Source organism: Corvus brachyrhynchos, unplaced genomic scaffold, assembly GCF_000691975.1.
Source record: "Corvus brachyrhynchos isolate BGI_N302 unplaced genomic scaffold, ASM69197v1 scaffold91, whole genome shotgun sequence".
Taxonomy (NCBI): Eukaryota; Metazoa; Chordata; class Aves; order Passeriformes; family Corvidae; genus Corvus; species Corvus brachyrhynchos.
Genome location: NW_008236442.1, coordinates 5,815,725 through 5,834,961, shown reverse-complemented (window position 1 = coordinate 5,834,961; position 19,237 = coordinate 5,815,725). Strand labels below are relative to the sequence as shown.

Below are 19,237 nucleotides of genomic sequence, written 5' to 3'. Positions count from 1 at the left end.
CAGTGGGTATATTTGGACCAGAGCTTGGAATCTGGTGTATTGAAAGAAGTTTTACTTGCTCTGTTTCAGGAAACAGAAAAAAGTCTTTTTCATGCTGCAATCGTAACTTAAAGCTAAATATCTTGTGATTTTACAATTACTACTCTCTGGAGACAATAATAGCTGCACTGCAAAGTGTAGCACTGAGGAGGAGAAAAAAAAGCATTCCTCAAAGATGAGTTTGGAAGATACCCACAGGGAATATAAATCCCGTCACCAAGTGCAAGCCTGAACAGCAGATACCACTGGTAGGATGCTGCTGCTCATTCAGTCTGGCTCTCCTGCCTCTGGAGCAGGAATTGAAGAGTTTGGAGCACATTGTTAGGGGATGCACTCCAACGTTTGATGAACAGCCGCAAGTGTCTCAAATGTATTTGTGAAGTGCTAAACATCTTAAACATCTGTCATAAAATCCCAGAAAGGTTTGGGTTGGAGGGATCTTAAAGTTCATCCCATCCCACCCCTGCCATGGTCAGGGACACCTTCCACTGTCCCAGGCTGCTCCAAGCCCTGTCCAACCTGGCCTTGGACACTGCCAGGGATCCAGGGGCAGCCCCAGCTGCTCTGGGCACCCTGTGCCAGGGCCTCCCAACCTTCACAGGGAACAATTCCTTTCCAGTATCCCATCTAGCTCTGCCCCTGTCAGTTTGAAGCCATTCCCCTTGTCCTGTCACTCCAGGGCCTTGTAAATAGTCTCTCTCCATCTTTCTTTTGAGCACAGGAAGGCCACAATGAGGTCACCCCAGAGCTTCTCCTCTCCAGGCTGAACAATCCCAGCTCTCCCAGCCTTTCCTCCCTCTCCATCCCTCTGCTCATCCTGGTGCCTCCTCTGGGCTCTCTCCAGCAGCTCCAGGTTCTCCCTGTGCTGGGCCCCGGGGCAGGGGCAGCTCTGCAGGTGGGGTCTCACCTGAGCACAGGGGTGCAGGGGCAGAATCCCCCCTTTCCTGCTGGGATCAGCCCAGGGCATGGGGGGTTCTGAGGGCTGTCACCCACAGCTGGGACAAGTTTTCCAACACCCCAACTTTTCTTTGGAGGTCTCCCAATCACAATGACCCAGCCCAAGCTTGTTTAGCTTGGAAACGTAATGAGAGCACGGCCTGGGGCTGCATGGCTGGTGTGTGGCAAACTAATTAGCAACATTACTTAGCCACTGATAATTTTTTTCGAGGCTTTCACTACAGATATCTTTTGCATACTTAGTTTTACCTCCAGGCTGTTTGCTATCCTCTCAATGCATTCTATTTTTACAAACATCCTTTGAATACAAAACCCCTCTCTGAAGTGAGGCTCGTGTTCCATACTTGTCCCAAATTCCCCACCGTTCTCTGCCAGCTCTTTTGAGCTGTTCAGACAAAGGGAAGAATAAAGCACGCCGTGTACACGAGCAGGAATAATGCTGGGATGACCAGCCAGGTGGTCAGGCAGAGAGGTTTGACAAAGAGGAGACAATCAGAATCGGCCCCAGGGTGAAAAGCATCTGGATGTTATTCTTCCTGGGAGAATTCCGACACGCAGGGTGCTGCGACAAACTGAATATTTTATTACATCTCCCTTGTACTTTCCCCTCCGAAGTGTCCATTCTGTCCCTTGAGCAATAGCATCCAGCATTTTGTTGCCTGAAGAACTGCAGTTACAGCACACTGTAAGTGCTGTGAAAATGCTGGTTGAAAATGTGTCTGTCGAGCATTTCATTCCTCTTTATTGAAACGGTGCAAGTGGAGAGTGACAGACTTTAAATATTGCTGCCTTCAGAGTGAGAGAAACAAGATAATCTTGCTCAGAAAGAGGTGACAATGAGTGCAATGAGCAGGTTCAGAAAAACTGCAATCCAGATAAATTCTGGCTGTTTTGTCCAGATGCAGGTTGGGTCTGTTTAGGACTGATCCAGCAGAAAATTATAGGGAAGATTGGACCCCACTCCAACTTCTTTAAATAAATACAACTAAATCAAATAAATGCTGGTTCTGCAGCCCAGCAGGTGCTAATTTAGCCCATATGTTTTGGAAATTCTCCTGTATGTGCTCTTGCTAGACAGGAATGAATCACAGTATTATTTTTTTCCATCCAAGTGCAAATGCCTTGAGGATGAACCATCGTGTGCCCCAGAGAGGCTGGATGGAGGCTTGATTAAAAAATAATGGAAAAACGTGGCCTCAGCAGAATGCAAAGAGTCTCTTGTCACACCTTCTCCATGAGGGTGCCAACAACTGGAGGCTGGAGGATGGATGTGCCAGAGCTTGGCAACCACAGGAATGCAGGGATTGTGCCTGGAAGCTGGGTTCTCAAAGACCTGGCTGGTGAAGGCTCTGCTCGTGGTTCTCAAGCGTTTAAGCTCCAAACTTCCCCTCTCCTCCCGCACTCCTACTTCCCTTTCCACTTGGTCATTCAAGTGACATTTTGCACTTATCCTTCTTTTCCTTATACCTTTCCATGGCTTTCCTCGGTCTATTCTCCCTCTGCAAAGCACAGAAATCATCCAGCTCAAAATCAGCTGATTTTCAGAGCTGACTGATTAATTAAGGTAAAAGATTAACTCAGCAGGAGAGCAGCCACTCTGCACGAGACCAAAGGCCCACCCAGCTACTGATTAAGAACAGAAAGAGAAGAAAAGTGCAATTCAACGCTGATCATTTTGCAATTCCAGCTCTGGAATCCTCTTCCAGTCTTTTGGCATCCTACCAGTTCCCCAAACTGCAGATTATATCTACAAATGCATTTGGTGTTTCTTTCACCAAATAGAACTCATATTTTTAAGCCCTTCTATACCTACAGTCATGTCTTGAAGCAATTAAATATTTCACATGAAGAAATTGGTGTTTCTCTCTCTCTAAACTGCAATTTCATACATTTCCAGTAAAGACAAAGGCCAAAAACTGAGGCTCTGTGTTGCAAAGAGTTTGCGGTATTATGTTTATTTTGATATATGAATCTTTACCTATTTTTTCTTGAAACTAATGTACTGTGAATTGAATTTTATGACTAAATCATGAAAAAAAATATGAGTGAATAATCAAAGAAGACAACAGGAATCTTACCTCTGACATGAGGGGCTGGCCATTTTTTAACCAGCTGTAGGAAGGGCTTGGTTTTCCTCTTGCCTTACATTCCCAAAATAAACTGTCATAGAGAGACAGAAAGGCATTTTGGATTTTTTTATCCCATTCAGGGGGTGCTGAAAAGAATATGCAAAGCATTTTAAGCAAGAGAAAAGTGATTTTGCTTGAGGTATGCTGCCATTAATTAATGAACTGAGCAGGGCTAATTAATATCTGTTCAACACATTTTTATTATGCTGCAAGTGAATTCTGTACAACAATTTCCTGGCATTAAGCTTCAGGACAAGCTTGGGAAAATAGAAATCAAGTGGTTAATGGGTAGGCAGTTTGGTTAAGATTTTATCCATTTTTATGGCCAAAATGTGCAGGAACAGTGATTTTAGATGCCTGAAATTCAGGATATGCTTGATAAGCACCAGGACCCCTAATTTCTGCAAAGCCTTCCTCTAAAGAAATTCACTGAGGTGTAAAAGCAGAATTTGCAGGAATCACACAGGAGCTCTGTAGACAACTGAGACTCAAGGACTGAGCTGAGCAGGGATTCTCCTGGGGAAGGCTGACATTGAGAACAGTTGTCAGGACGGAGGTGAAGGTGAGACCTGGGGAGAATAAATAACACCTCGTTCCATGGGCAGGGACACCTCCCACTGTCCCAGGCTGCTCCAAGCCCCAGTGTCCAGCCTGGCCTTGGACACTGCCAGGGATCCAGGGGCAGCCCCAGCTGCTCTGGGAACTCCATTCCAGGGCTTCCCCACCCTCACAGGGAAGAATTCCTTCCCAATATCCCATCCATCCCTGCCCTGTGGCAGCGGGAAGCCATTCCCTCTGTCCTGTCCCTCCATCCCTTATCCAAAGTCCCTCTCCAGTTCCCCTGGAGCCCCTTTAGGTGCTCTAAGATCCTATAAGGACGGAGTTCACCCTGCTTAAAAATGCTTCTAATTACATGCAATTTTTACTGCTCTCAGAGCCTGAAGCACGGGCTGGAGGGATCACACGCAAAGCAGTGTCCAGGAAAGAGTCCCTGCTTCTTGGAGACAACCTTCCTCCAGAGAAAAACCCCCAGAGAACAGAAAAGGAGCAAGAGGAAATCAATTACAGAGATAATTTACCAGCACACTACTAATATGGCAAAAAAACCTCATGCCAAGGCTTCATGAGCGCTGTTTATACGTTTCACTATGAGCTGCTATTAATTAATGTACAAAGCACAGTTAATAAGCACATTGTTTTAGATTGAATTAACTGATCATAATTTTATAATTGCCTGTGCTGTTATCAATCACGTCCAGGTAATCTACTGAACTTAATTTTAATGGAACTGCTTGATTGACGTGGTGAAAAAAATTAGTGTGCAATGAGAGCAACAAGTACCCCCTGAAAGCAAGGAAATAATGAAATATTTAAACTAGCAGAAGACTGTTCTATTCCTGGCATATATCTTGATATTAGCCATGGCTGCAGGAGCCTGGTAGCTTATCAGCAAAGCCTGCATCTCTTCATTAGAAGAGATTTACTTAAATAAAAAAAAAGGAAAATACTTGCCAGAGTCTTCTCAACAGATGTTAACTGGAGGCTCAGTCTCGCTTGCTGTGATTTTTTTCCCCTCACTGTTATGTTTCCTTTTTTTCTTTTTGGCTTTCTCCTTTGAAAGATTTATGAGCTAGAGAAAAGATCTCTCCTCTTATTCCTGTCAAAATATGTTGCTTTCCCTGGGTGTTAACAATTGGACTACAGAGATGTAATTCACCCTGGCTATGAGGGACCATCCTCTGTGACCGGGACTGCAGGAAATTAATGTACATGGGAAGGGACAAGGAAAGGGAGAAGAGCTTCCCAGATTATTCTCCACTTTTAGCCAGGCTGGAAGGAGAGGGAGGAATGGATGAGTTCCCCCTGCTTTGTCCTCATCTGTTTGTGGGACAACAGAGCTCAGCTCAAAGAGGAGGTGAAATCACCTTCACTGCCATGAACTGAATCCTTCCCTGCTCTGCATCTGCTGCTGCACCCTGACTCCCTCGCTGCCTTTAATATTTCACAGAAATGTACTCCCTCTCTGCCTTGTATTAACCTTTCCAACTTCCCACATTTCCTATCCGAGCTTTGACGCAAAATATCTTCATTTGCTGAGGCTGTAATTCACTGAAGGTCACTGAGAGCCCCCAATCAGTTCTTAATCAGCTTAACCTGACCTGCACTTTCTACCTCCAGCAAGGGGCTAAGAGACTTCATCAGCAAAACACAACGGAACACCATCCTGTTCCACACTACAAATCAAAATTCAATTAATCTGCTTACCATAGACAAATAATTGACCTCTTGCAATGTTTATTCCTCGAGTGTTTCCTGCGATGCACTCGTAGGAGCCTTCGTCTTCCTGCTGGACATTGGGGATTTCAAGAACTCCTCTGGCCCTGCTGTGTTGGATTTTCTTTGCCAAGGAGTTTCCATCAGACCTCTTCCAGCTAATACTTGGGACAGGACTAAAGAATTGTATTTATTAGAGAAAAAGAGAGAGCATTGGTTACAGCAGCGGAAAAAGAATGTAAAATCCTTTTTTGAGAGTAGCAATTTTTTAAAAAGAAATAATTTCTAAGCATGACATACAGAGGTTCATATAAGACTGAGATTTTATAACATGTCCAATTTATTCAGGGGCACAGGTCCAAAGTGGGATGAAATCCTCAGTCAATTCTATGATTTTTCCTTAGGCCAATTTGTATTTTCCCCTTAGTAACTCTTACTTGGGTCTCAAACCTGCTTTTAAACCCTGTGACACTGAAGGAACAACTTTGCAAGTCCAAAGAAACACCACAGAAGTCCTGAATTATTGACTGATTCTTCCAGTAAACAAATTCCCTCTAGCACTAAAGGTATTTTCACATGCCAAAATAGGAAATACAGGCCAAGATTTCAAAAGATCTAAAAATACCAATAAATCTAAATATAAAAACCGGGAGCCAAGGTAGAGGAGAAACTGAGAATTGAGTGAGGAAAGAACAAAATATTGAGGCTGGAAGGAGATAGGGACAAAAAGGAATATTTCTTTTTTCATGTTTCTGAAGTTTTCTATCATTTTCATTTATATTTGGATTAATGTATCCCATACAACAAAAAATAGTGAAGTGTGAAGGCAGCTATAAATACATCTTGGATTTCTGGTAATATCACAAACCATAGGATCCTCACTTTCATGATCTATTATGTCACCAAAACACTTTGAAATATTAATAGTCTTGGATTTCACAGTTGTTTGCTCTATCTGCAAACTGAACTAAGTTGCTTTTTCTAACAAATTCAGGTTTGAGCTTTTTACAGAGGCTTTGGCTAAATGCTGACTTCTTTTCCATTGGAAGTAGCATCAACAGCAATTGAAAACACAACTTTCACGGAAATTAAAAGTCCTTGTTTCCAGTCTCCAAGGTCTCTGCCTGCAGTGCTGACTTACAAAGGATTTATTCCTTTTTAGCACAGACTGTAACTGCTCACACCTTAAATTATTTAAGTTCGAGTTCTTGTTGATTGAACAATGAAATCAAGTCACAAATACAGTTTGGATTAATTTCTTAATAATTCAGGAAGTTTGGGCCTGATTTCTGCATTTTGAGTCTGTGTAATGCGCTACAATTTTCCTCTAAGCAAGAAGAACCAGGATTTGGGAAAATGTGAGTTCTCTGAACAATTTCCTACAAACAGGAGTGCCTGGGATGTGTCAGATATTGGAAACCAGTGAAAGAGCCGCAAAGAACAACAGAGATTTTATTCTGCTTTTCCCCATTTTGGTTCCAGTTGTAAAAATTCCAGATCTTTCTGAACAACAGCCGCTGTCACCACCACCTTTATTAACTGTCCTCTACAATGAGACCAAAAGCTATTTCAGATGTTGTTTAATACCATTCCTTCCCAGGAAATTTATAAGGGTTTGCTTTTCCTGAGTGAATTGTTAAAAGGTGCTGTCTCCTCCAGAAATCTTGGCATAGAATCACAGGATCATTCAGGTTGGGAAAGACCTCCAAGATCATCAAGCCCAACCTTCCACCAACACCTCCATGCTCACTAAACCATATCAGGAGGTGCCACATCTACTTGTGCTTTGAAGCCTTCCAGGGCTGGTGACTCCACCGCTTCCCTGGGCAGCCCTTCCCAATGTTTATCCACTTTTCCAATGAACCATTTTTTCCTAAAATCCAATCCAAACCACTCCTGGTGCAGTTTGAAGCTGTTGTCCTGTTGCTGGTGGCCTGGGAGAAGAGCCCATCCCCACCCAGCTCAAGCTCCTTTCAGGTGTTTGGAGAGAGCAACGAGGCCTCCCTTGAGTCTTCTCTCCTCCAGACTGATCCTGCACGACAGCCTTCCTGCAGGATTTCTCCACAGCAAGGTAGTTTCAGTTCTTTAGGAAGCCAGACACTTTGAGGTGTTTCAAAGGAGCACAGCTCCAGTGCAGACCGAGTCTGGCTCATGAGTGCCATGCTGCAGGCAGGAAAACAGCCAGGGGAGCTTCCCAGCCTGGTGTTGGATTGATCCACATGAAGGAGAGCACGGCTGGCTTTGCAAATCCTCCTGCATATTAAATACTGGGTGAGCAGCGACTGTGGAGCAGCAGCCTGCAGAATGCCAGGAGCATTGAACTACTTGCTTTAAAGGCATCTCTTCTGGATTTAATTTTATCTTTTTTTGATGTAACAAAGAGATTAAAGGGAACTAACAGCCGTATGGGAGAAGAAAACAATAATTAGATGCATTCTGCCACCTGAAAGAGCTTCATCTCCATACTTTTTATTGTCTCAGCCATTTGTTTTCTCTCAGCACCGACTATTCATGAATGAGGGATTTCTGTGCTGACACCAAGGCCAGAGGCAGTGCTTGGTGGGAAAAGGCCCCTTCTGTCAACTTGGCAAGTCAGCTTTGCCAAGGTTGGAGCTGAAGGCGCTCCCCCATTCTCCTTCTCCACACCACAGACTAATAATGACATCCTTGGGGATGTTTCAAGGCAAGCTCTGCTCATTTTTGGCCAAACATGAGGCTGTTTCAAGCTCACTCCTGGTGTCAGCCGAGAGCTCACTCCTGGTGTCAGCCGAGCAGGACAGAGAAACCTTGGAGTCCATCAGCTTCACTGTGTTTGAAGACAATAAATAGTTAACAGCGCTTTGTTCTCCTGCCAGGGAGCCTTGATTTTATCAGAAAAAGGAATTCCTTTGTTAGGACAGCAGCTCCACCTGAGCTGCAGGTAAAGGAGCAGAAACTGGGAGGATCCATAGCTCAGCCAATTCCATGGGAAGGACCTTCCTAGAGAATATCTGCATTTCTTCATTGATACCTCATTTATAGAATTCCCAGCCCCTTCAGTCACTGTATTTTCCAGAAAACAGGGGTTTGGGTTGGTGTCACCTTTTTCTGCTGCTAGTTGACATCTTGATAACCAAATCTCTTAACAGTAACTCTCACTTGGGCCATGTGAGAGTTAAGTTTAACCTTTCAAGGTTAAAAAAAAACCAAAACCAGTTTGATTAAATTGGATTTTGGAACAAATCATCTATTTAGAAATTGATGTTTTAAGGAGTGTCCTTGAGGTGTAGGTAAATATATAGAAAACCTGGTCCAATAAATATGGCCTTGTGAATTTTTGTGGAATTATTTTGCATGTTCATATTCCTTGGAAAATCAGGATTTGACATTGCTCCACAGACCAGTGCCTGCCCATGTAGGTTTGCAGTGGCCCTGCCCCTCATGGGTCTTTCTGTCACTTAGTCCCTCCGAACAACCAGATTAAAACCATTACTGCTTGGGCCTAAAAGTTTTGGAATACATAAAGAAACAATGAGCGCACTTCCCAAATTTATTACACTTCATAGACAAAGTCTAGCTTTCTCCTGAGTAAATAAGAAAACAGTGCATAAATATGAGAGTGTCTTAGTACATAAATCTGCAGTTTATTTGAAACCTTCAGAGCATCCAGGAGCACTAATTTAATTTATATTCCACCATACAGGCGGCAGAATCACAAAACCATAAGTTACTAACTGGGAAAGAAAAGGAGATGGAAAATATTTTGTGGTTGGTGACAAGTTCTTGTCACAGCAAACGTGAAATTAATTTGTCTGCAGAATTAGAACCCACACCAGGAGGGAGGCTTCACCTTCTTCAGCAAAGATGATGCATTGGGACCGTGCCTCATCTTTTGTCCTGTGCATCTGGGGGCCCTTCAAAGGGAAATTCAATCTGCATTTGGGGTAATGAAGCCTGTGGTTCGTTAGACAAATGAGCCTGAGCTGAGCTTTGAAAGCTGCATCACTGCTGACACCAGGAAGAATTAGGATCCGAGGGGCAGCATAATTGAAGCATTTAATTTTGGATCCTCCTGATGGATTACCTGAAAACAGTGGTTTTCTGCAAGGTGCTGAGTCTTGCTCTCCTGTAGGCACCACCTGAACTGTGTGAGAGGGGATCTGCTCACCCCTGAAAGAACAAATCCTCAGGCCTTGGTTTGATCAGGGATGGGGGCCGAAAACTTCACCTGTAGTGCCACAGGTCATTCCCATCTCTATGATTTCAGAATCCCGTAATCGACCCTTTTAAAGCCTCCCACACAAACAACTTGAGAATATACCAGAGGTGAAGCCTGGGATTCTTATGTAAATTTAGTAAAAATAGTTATTTGGAGCCCCCTTGGAACTGTGTGATTATCTACTTATTCCAAGTGCTGCGAGAAAAACCCCTTCCATTAATACATTGAGAGGAATAGGTGGGATCTTCCCATGAAAAACAAATATTCTGGGGTGAAAGAAATCTTGTTTTATATTATTCACATATGCTTTGTACAACCTCAGCTGGCAACAGCCCATCTGCAGGGATTCTGAACTGATTATTTCCCTTTCTTTGAGAAGGGAATGAAGAAAAATATAAACCACGGACACAGTTTAATAAATATGTGCACCATACATGGAAACTACTTTGCTTATTTTTGTTCCAGGGACTACTCTTATTTGTGCAACAGAAAAAGAAAAAAGTTATTTTGAGACAAATCTGCAGAAAGCAGCAGCACAGTATAACTCAACTGAACATAATTCTTCCCCCTGAAAGACAAGGAACAATAATTTGGATATATGGCATGATTAATAGAGCTTGATCCAAACCGGGACTTTTAATACTGGCATAATATTAAACACTGTCATCGTAATGAATATTGGTGCAGAACACAAAGTCTCATCTCTTCTATTAAACTGCCACGGGCTGCAGGATTTGAAATAGTGGAGCCACTATTTCATATTTCAGATTTCCCTCTTTTAAAGGATTAAGTATAAGTGCAGTTTTTTGTTTAGACTCATCAGAGAGCTGCACTTTTTCTTATATTTCCATTGCAGCGAGCACTTATTTCCTTTCCGAAATCTCCTCTAATATTTGTGGTGTCTGCTCTACGAAATAAGGTTCAAAGTCAAAGACTGGCCTGAGATCCTTTGTCCATTTGGGATCCATCCCTCCTAACCCTCTTTCCAGGGATAAATTCTGCCATTTGCAACCCTTTATTTTCCTCAAAACAAGAAGAATTTCTGGGGCTAGTAGATGATTTGTAAAAATCCTTAGTGATATTTTGATGTGAAATGCAAAAAGAGCTTTGCAACAGAGCTATGTGGAATGTACCTACCCCAGGGTGTCCCACAGGAGCACATTTTGGGTGACTTTGAGCTCCCCCATGTGAAAAAAATGCATCTTTAAGACGTTTTAAACTGAGTTTTAAATTCAGCCGTGAGTCGGGCCTCTCACAGCTGCGTTTGAACTGCGGAAGTGCAGTTTTTGAGGGAGGCCCAATTGGTGTGATTTGCTGTTCCATACAGAAAAGAGATGCTATTTCTCTAAATACCACAAAACTACCTTCATTTAAGACTTTTGCAGACCAAAACCCCAGCGGGTTGCCTATGATCCGCCTTCGGTGTGAAAGATTTCTGTTATTCACAGTGCCCAGGTAGCAGCAGCCGTGGCATTGTCTGAGCCAGCGGCCTAACAGTGTGAATATAGAAAATTATGGATAATGGGGAAGCAGTTCTGAAATCCAAGTGAGATAATAACCACCAGTGCTTGTGGCAGATCAGAGGTACAGCTCAACGAATGCTGGGCTGAATTGATTTTAACATAAACAGACAATAGCAGGGGCCAGGGTTTTAGTGGAATTTGGGAATCTGGAGGTGCAGGCGGCCACGCTGCTGCATTTAGATGGTTCTGCCTGCAATTGTAAACAGTTGGAGGCAGGAAACTTCCAGCGTTTCACAATGCCACTAATCACCTGCATGCCTTCAGAAAAATGGACTTATCTAATAAGTTAAGAGTGTTTCACCTGCAATGTCTTTCACTTGCTTTATTCACATCTGAATGCCAGCTCTGAAATAAAGCTTTTCCACTGATGGACATGTTGGTGAGAAGGCGGTTTAATGCTCTGTTTGGAGAGCAAAAACCTGAATGAAACCTGTGCGGTTCTGTACGAGACATTGAACTTAGAGAAATAAAATTTAAGAGGAGAAATTCTGAGAAATTCTCCAGTATCAACACCAAAGAGCCTCTGCTCCCAAACAGCACCTCCAACACGTGGTGCATTCAGCAGCTTGATAGCAGAGAGCGTGTGGAAAATGGATTTTGGCTGGTGGATCCCTGGTATTTAGGCAGGATAACTCCAGGGGAGTATGGCAGCACTGCTGCAGTCCTGCCCATGAGGAAGAAAATCTACATTAAAGCTGCATTAACCCTCTCAGCCATTCCTCAGCACTGCATAGAAGAGTGTCCCTGAGGGATCTCATTATCCTTATGTCCTTCCAGTCCCCTGTTTTCTCCTTGTGATGTTCTTAAAATGGCCAAATCTGTGCATCACACTAACATGACCCATCTTTACCCCTTCCCTAAGATGTCACTGCTTTGTACAGCTCATTTACTGTTTTTTTCTCTGTCATTGCTCAGTGCTTCCCGTGCAACAGATGGAAATAAGAAATGACAACTTGAAATGTAAAGCCTGCATGGAATAACACACAATTAAGGAGGTATTTCAAGAGAAGTAGCTTGACAGTATTTGGAAAAGAAAATCAGCTTTAGCAAGAGTGCTAAAGTCTGGTACTGCTTTTGGGCCAAAAAAGTGTACATACCTTTAATAAAAATTAGCTCTAGTATTAGTTTGTATAAGAATCTCATCTGAAAGGCAAGGCCATTTCAATCTTATTAACTTTTTATTTGCTTTATTTTTCTACTTCCCAGGGTAGGTTCCAGAGGAACATTTGATTAATTTGTGCTGTCTGCAAGTCAGGCTTTTAACCTCTGGGAAAGCTCTAAACACTTCAAAAGCTTACAGCCTTGAAATGGATTGTCAAAGTGAACTTAAACTAAATAGAGGTCAACAATCTAAGGGTTATTTGGGCTTTTCCAGGGAAAACAATGCTCATTGGAAAGACGGGTTTGTGGGCTGGTTACAGTGATTCAGTCCCCCAGCTGCTCCCTGAATGCAGGGCAGCTGCTTGAGCCACCACTGCAGCTGGGAACGGGCACAGCAGCGCAAGAAAACTTGGAAAAATGCAGGAAAATGGATTTTTGGAAGGAAGGGCTGCTGCTGGGTCTTCCCAGGGCTCTTCAGCATTGCTTGGGAGACAGGAGGGTCAGGAGATCCCACATGTTCTTCAAACATATCCTAATTCCCCACATTTGATTCTTAGCAATGAGAGAGTCCAGAGGAGACACAAAGGGGATCAGAGGGATGGAGCAGCTCTGCCAGGAGGAAAGGCTGGGAGAACTGGGACTGATCAGCCTGGAGAAGAGAAGCTCTGGGGTGACCTCCCCCTGTGGCCTCTCAAATCCTGAATGAGCTACAAGAAAGATGGAGAGAGACTATTTACAAGGGCCTGGAGTGACAGGACAAAGGGGAATGGCTCCAAACTGTAGAAGAATAAGTTTAGATGGGATATTGGGTAGGAATAGTTCCCTGGGAGGGTGGGCAGGCCCTGGCACAGGGTGCCCAGAGCAGCTGTGGCTGCCCCTGGATCCCTGGCAGTGCCCAAGGCCAGGCTGGACATTGGGGCTTGGAGCAGCCTGGGATAGTGGAAGGTGTCCCTGCCCATGGCAGGGGTGGCACTGGATGACCCTTAAGGTTCCTCCCAGCCCAAACCATTCTGGGATTGTGTGATGTCACCCAGGCAGAAAACCATTCCTATTTGGACATCTATCAGGTGTGACTGTGCAGTTACACTGAGTGCTGTCACCTGGGCTCGGGCCTCATCTCTCAAGAAAGAAAATCTTTGTTCCAGTTTTCCCTCCTCTTCCCACATTCCCTCCCTCTGCTTCAAGCTGCACCCAAGTGAGCTTCAGTTACAGCACAGTGTTCTGTCTCATTTCCTTGGGAACACACGACACAGAAGCAATCAAAGTAAAAATATGAGATTCCCAAATCCCATTCTGACCAGAATAATTCCAACGTGCAAACACAAAAGAAGCAGTGTTAAACCCCACATTTAATAAAAACAAAACTCTTACTTTCCAAGGGCAAAGCACTCCAGTCTGACAGAGGAGCCCTTCGCTGCGTAGGTTGTCTCTGGAAAACGCACCTCAATCTTTGGCTCGTACTCCCCCATCACACCTGTGGAACATCAAACAGCTCGCTCCAGCTGAGCCCCAGGCCTGCCTTGTGCAACAGAATTCCAGGGTGAAAGGAAGGGTGGCATGAATCACTTCAGAGCCTTATGTTCCACCCGTGGCGAGCAGCACATGATGGAGCAGGTTGAACCTCCTGGGTGGAGTTCAACCCTGCGCTGACAATTCTGTGAAATCTCTACATTCCCTGCATTTAGGAGTCAAAGAGCGTGACTTTATACAAGTTTTACATCACAAGTCTGCTGTGCATCAAGGTTTTAGAGACAATTTTGGGTTCACACCTCTTTTTGCCACTAGTCACTCTCAGGATACTAAGTTGATCCTGTGTGCAAGAAAATTAGAAAATTCCGTGTCCAAACTGCTTGCAAAACACTTAAAAGTTCTTTAAAACATCCAAATGTGAGCTGCAGACTTGAGGAAGGCCGATGTAATTAGATGGAATTATCATATTTGAAAATCTGGCTGAACATCTGATAAATCACAGCTAATCCAGTATTAATTTAGGGCATATAATTTTGCAGCAGGTTTGGGACGGATTTAGGAAACTAAACTTTTAGCTGAACTTCTTAAATGTCTTTTATGTGTCTCACAGTGAAGCTCATTCCAACAGTAGGGATGAACATAAATCAGGTATTTTCCTGCAGTGTCTTTGCCTGCATCTCACACAGAAAAAGAACCAGTTCTTGTTTAATATTTAACATAATTTGGATAATATTGCACATCCAACTTCCACTGTTGCCTTAGAGGCTGCCAGCGTTGGAAGCAATCCAGAGGCCACCAGAGCGAATGGGAGAAGATAAAGAGACTGATAGAAGGAATCTGAGAAAAGGAATAGAGTGATGAAAAAAAAGAATCAGAAAAGATCTTGAACATTTGCAATCACAGTTTGTGCCAAATTATTAACGCTGGAGCTGAGGAAGTGCAGCTTTGCTTTGTGTGATCTGCTGACGTTATTGAACGGCACAGCCTCGCAGTGAAAACGTTATTCCACAATGCACAGCTGAGCTTTGTTTGTCCTCCAAATCCAACTCTGCACACACTTTTGTCACTGACTGTCGCCACTGCTTTGCAAACAGCACGAGTGTATTGAAATTTAGGTGGGCAAGTGCACAAAACAAACTTCGTGTACAGATTTGCAGGTCTGTATTTCTGCCTGTGAGCATTTAATTACAAGTGTTGCTGGGAAGGCATTTGTACATGTGCAGGGGAGTTTCTCACCTCGGCGGCTCGATTTGAAGCAGCTCTCTGGATTTGCTATTTGAGCTATACTTAGATGATAAATTTAGAAAGATTTGTTGGATTTAAACCTCAACACGGGCACAAGGTGGGAAATATTAAAGTGCCACGTAACATTCTCTTGTTGTTCAGTGACACTGAGAACTTTCTTTGCGTGCTCATCTCCTCACCCCCGTCCTGACAGCCCAAACCTCACTGTGGGGTCGTGCCCCGCTGCACAACCTTCACTGGGGGGATTTTCCCTCAGTGGGGACAAAATCCCAACAGCTGCAGAAGGAGCAGCTGGATGTTTTGGGGCAGCCAAGCCCTGTTGTTGACTCACCATCGCCTCGGAGGGTGAGGGCGGTGGGGGGCCCCCACACTCGGCGCTGTGCCGCGGCGCTGCTCACGGCACACGTGTAATTCCCAACATCCCACGGCTCTACCTTGGCCAGGTACAGGTTTCCCGTTGCCTGGGAAATGAAGCGCCGGCTATCTTCCTGAAGATACAAGGTGTTATTGTTGAAGATCCACGTGTAGGACAAGCCTAGAAAACACGAGACACACGTCACGCATCCCTTCCAGGGGAACCCGCTCCCCGGCGGGGCCGGCGCAAAGAACGAGGCAGCTGCAGGGAAAACCACTGGGGATGCACAAATTAGCACAGGCCAGGTAAGCATTGCTCAAGCTTTCAACTCATTTCAAGCCACTTCAGGAGGTCACAGCAGATTCTGTCCCCTGCTACTTCTCATTTTCCTGCTTAGCGTGCTCCTAAGCAGGAACGGCAGCGCTGCGATGGCGTGGGAAAGCTGCTTTAGTAAACAATTTCTGTTTATGGCGCTTTCCCCCCCGAAAATCCAGAGGGCAAATTGCTGCTCAGTGCTGCAGCTCCTTTCCTCACCCTCAGTATGGAAAAATTAAACTGGTAACATGGAGCGTGATCATTGGATTTTCACGGAGGGAGGAGCTGAGCTGCACACAAGTACTTTGGAGATTAGTATTTGATCTCATGGCATGTTTGATAACGAACCTCCCCTTATCTTCCATACTTCTTGCCCTGTTCTCACTTCCTGCCCCGCTTTTTCCCACATGATGCTCCATCATGCAAACCTTCACAATGTAGATCTAGAAGACCAGGCAACTTAAAACTGATTTATTTGGCCAGCCCACCCAGAAAAAACAGATATCCTTGGGAGTTTACCGTTCCCTGCTCTTGGGAGAGACTTTTGGGCCAAGCCTTGGGTGCTGAGGAGCAGATTCAGAGCTGATCCCCCAGTGTGGGGTCAACCAGGGTGTCCTGCCAGTCCCGCTCTGCAGCTGCTCCACACCCAACAGCAGGAGCTGGACTCAAATCCTGTCTTTTACAAGCCACGGTAAATCAGAACTTTCCAAATCTACCAGTTTAGCTCCCCTTAATTAAATGCATAATTCATAAGCCAACAGTGTTCTGCCAACAGCTTCATTTTTACACATTTCCCCCATCAACAACCCCATTCCAAAAAGATTATTTATGTCTCTTTCCCCCCCCCAGCTCCGGCATGGGAGCAGTATGGTAATAAGTCTGCAAACTCCAGTAGTTTTGTGGAGTTTTACGTTATCAGCTTGCAGCATTTTAGGACTCTCATTAGAAATGATGCATCTCCAGGGAGCAATCAATGACACTTTCTATACTTGGCTAAATCCTGCAACAGGCTCCATTTTACTGCAGATAATGCAAAACTTTCCCGAGGTCCGCAGTAAACCTGGGAGATGCAGCAATTAATTCTCAGTGTAACCCAAGGTGTGTGCATGTATGTGTGCTCACCCACAAGATTAAAGCCATACGCTGGCACATTTACCTGCCCATGCACTTTGAGCATCCATTTACAGGGGAAAATCTGGAGATGGAGGGGTTTTCCTACAGAAGAGATCAGAAATGCTCTGTCTTGCAGAGATACACAGACACTTTTCCTGTCTCAGGCACCGGTTTTGCTGATGCACACTGTCTGGGCAAGCAGACCAAAGTGTGCAAAATTCGGATTTCAACTCATTTCTTGAAGGTCTCTAAGCTGCAAGATGGGGAGTCTACAGAAAACGCTGAAGATTTGCGAGGTAAATACTTCGATCTATGTTCAATTAAATGTTGTCAGCATTTCTTTGGAAGAAATACTTTGGATCTGCCGTCTCCCCAGATTTCCCAAAGCACTGAGGGCTGGTACTCCGATGTGCTTTTCCTGCCAGCTGGAATTTTTGCCTTCCTCCTCACCCAGACCTGCACTAAGGCACCTCTGGGCAATAAAACCACTCTGAGTGGTTGAACCTGACATTTGGATGCCCAGATTTCCATGCCAGGATAGTGTATCCAAGAGAATCTGGAAGTAATTTTGAAAATGACTAATAGGGAAAAGCAGTTTGGAAGTTTCCCTGCCAAAGTTCTGGTGGTGGAAATTACAGGGCTGAAGAAAGCCCTGACCCTGTCTAAGGGCAGCCCTGTACCTGCCAACACTCCAAAAGGATTCCCAGGAAGGTTCTTTAAAACATTTTGTGTCATGGAACCAAAACCCAGACTCCAGCCCTGGCAGCAGGTGATGCAGCTAAATCTTCTGTGCAGGATGGAATAAAATGAAACAAAACTCTAATAAAGCCAACTTTATGCTACACAGGCATTCCTCAGGAGGTCAATCTGTGAATTAATTAATCACTAAAAGAGAACCAGACCTTTTCTGTCCTGATTTCAGTTCTCAGGGGGTTCCAGCTGACTTCATTTTCTGGAGTTTCTGTGCCTCTCTTCCTCTCTGCTCCCCACCATTGCTTTGGGGACTACTGATGAATTTTCCCATTAATGGGGAACAAGCACAGAGCCCTCTTAGTCATATTTAAATCCCTTTTCCCCCAGTATGAGGGATATAAACACTCCCCCTCTCCTAACAGCAGGTTCCTCATCACCCATCCGCAGGCCATCCTTGCCTACAGCCTAATTCAGCTCCACTAAAGTCTGTAGAAACCCTAATTTTAATTGACTTCAGTGGGAGTTGGATGAAATCTCAAGAGAAAGGAGCCAAACTTAGGAGACTGAACTTTTTCTCATGCTTTTAAGGCATAATACCAGCAACCTACTCCCTTACTCAGTATCTTTCCTTGAAAAGTTACTACAGCAACAGGTAATAGAGTAGAAAATCCAATACTGTGTTACAAAACCTTCCATTTTGGGTCACTTGGATTAAATCAGAGGAGCAGATCCACTGATTGAGCCAAAGAAAGGAGAAAAAGCCCCTTGCTCCCACTTTTATGGCAAAGCAGGAGCTATTTCATAGTGCTGCAATATTAGGGTGTGTTTATTTGGGGCCTTTTTAATCCAAGGGAAGTGATTGTGGTGTCAGTGTCCCTTCTCACCCCAGAGACCCCAAAAAACTGGTTAATCCACCTCACCTTCCAGGTGGGAAATTCCTGAGCTTGGCCAGGCTGGAGAGCCTCTCCCAGCCCTGAGAGTTTTCCTTTAGAGCTCACCTGGGAAAGAGGAGGAGCTGATAATCATTCCTGATATACTGATCTGGGGAACTGAACATTTCAGTGCTTCCCTTAGCCCAAGCAAATCCCAATGAATCCTGCTGGATCTGCAGCAGAGCAGCTCCAGCCAGGCTCAGGGAGGGGACTCTCCCTCCCTCCCGAGCTGTGGGAAAGCTGGATTAAAGATTCATAGGAGCAGAGAGAAAGGGACTCTCAGCCCACGACTCAGGCACCGAGTTTGATAAAGGGAGAGACACTTCAAACCTTCCCTTTCAGATTGTGCGCTTTACCAAGTGCAGCGTTTAATATAAAATGCAGAAACCAAAGGCCCTTTCACAGAATTGCTCATCTCATCCCATCCCATCCTCTCCAAAGCCCAGTTTCACCTCCTTTCCCAACCTTCTACAGGCTGAGGATTGGGGATTTTTACCTCCCAGGCAGGTCCATAGGACTCCTACTTCCTTAGGAGTGTTTTGGGGTTTATTTAGCCTCCCTACAACAATGTCAGCACAGAGGAAAGCCCAGAGCCTCCATCCCACTCCTGGCCCTGGGCAGCTCTTCCACACAAATAAATGCAAATGCAGAGTGATCCTGCTGCTCCTAACAAGATTAGCAACTTCCTTAAAGCTCTGCAGGGAGCCAGCTCCAAGGAAACAAGCTTTAGATCAGGCTTTGCTTCTAAGAAAATAAATGAACAACAGTCCACCCCACAGTCTTGTGTCAAGTATTACCATTTAGGCAGCAGCTTCTTAAGCACAGGCAGGTCAAGCTCATGTGTAGCTGCAGAAATTAAGGCTTCTTCCAGCCTCCTTCCTCCATGCCTTTCC

The 19,237-nt window shown here is 44.6% G+C and overlaps 1 protein-coding gene across 1 annotated transcript in view; it reads right to left on the bottom strand.

Moving 5' to 3' along the window:
- LOC103624394 (contactin-6) overlaps positions 1–19,237 on the bottom strand; it is a 126,785-nt gene that overhangs the window by 34,569 nt on the left and 72,979 nt on the right. The window contains exons 6-9 of the mRNA XM_017747251.1: positions 15,268–15,471; positions 13,593–13,695; positions 5,391–5,575; positions 3,075–3,211 (exon numbers count right to left, since the gene is read on the bottom strand). Coding sequence (XP_017602740.1) covers positions 3,075–3,211; positions 5,391–5,575; positions 13,593–13,695; positions 15,268–15,471 — 629 coding nt within the window. The remainder of the gene's footprint in view (positions 1–3,074; positions 3,212–5,390; positions 5,576–13,592; positions 13,696–15,267; positions 15,472–19,237) is intronic.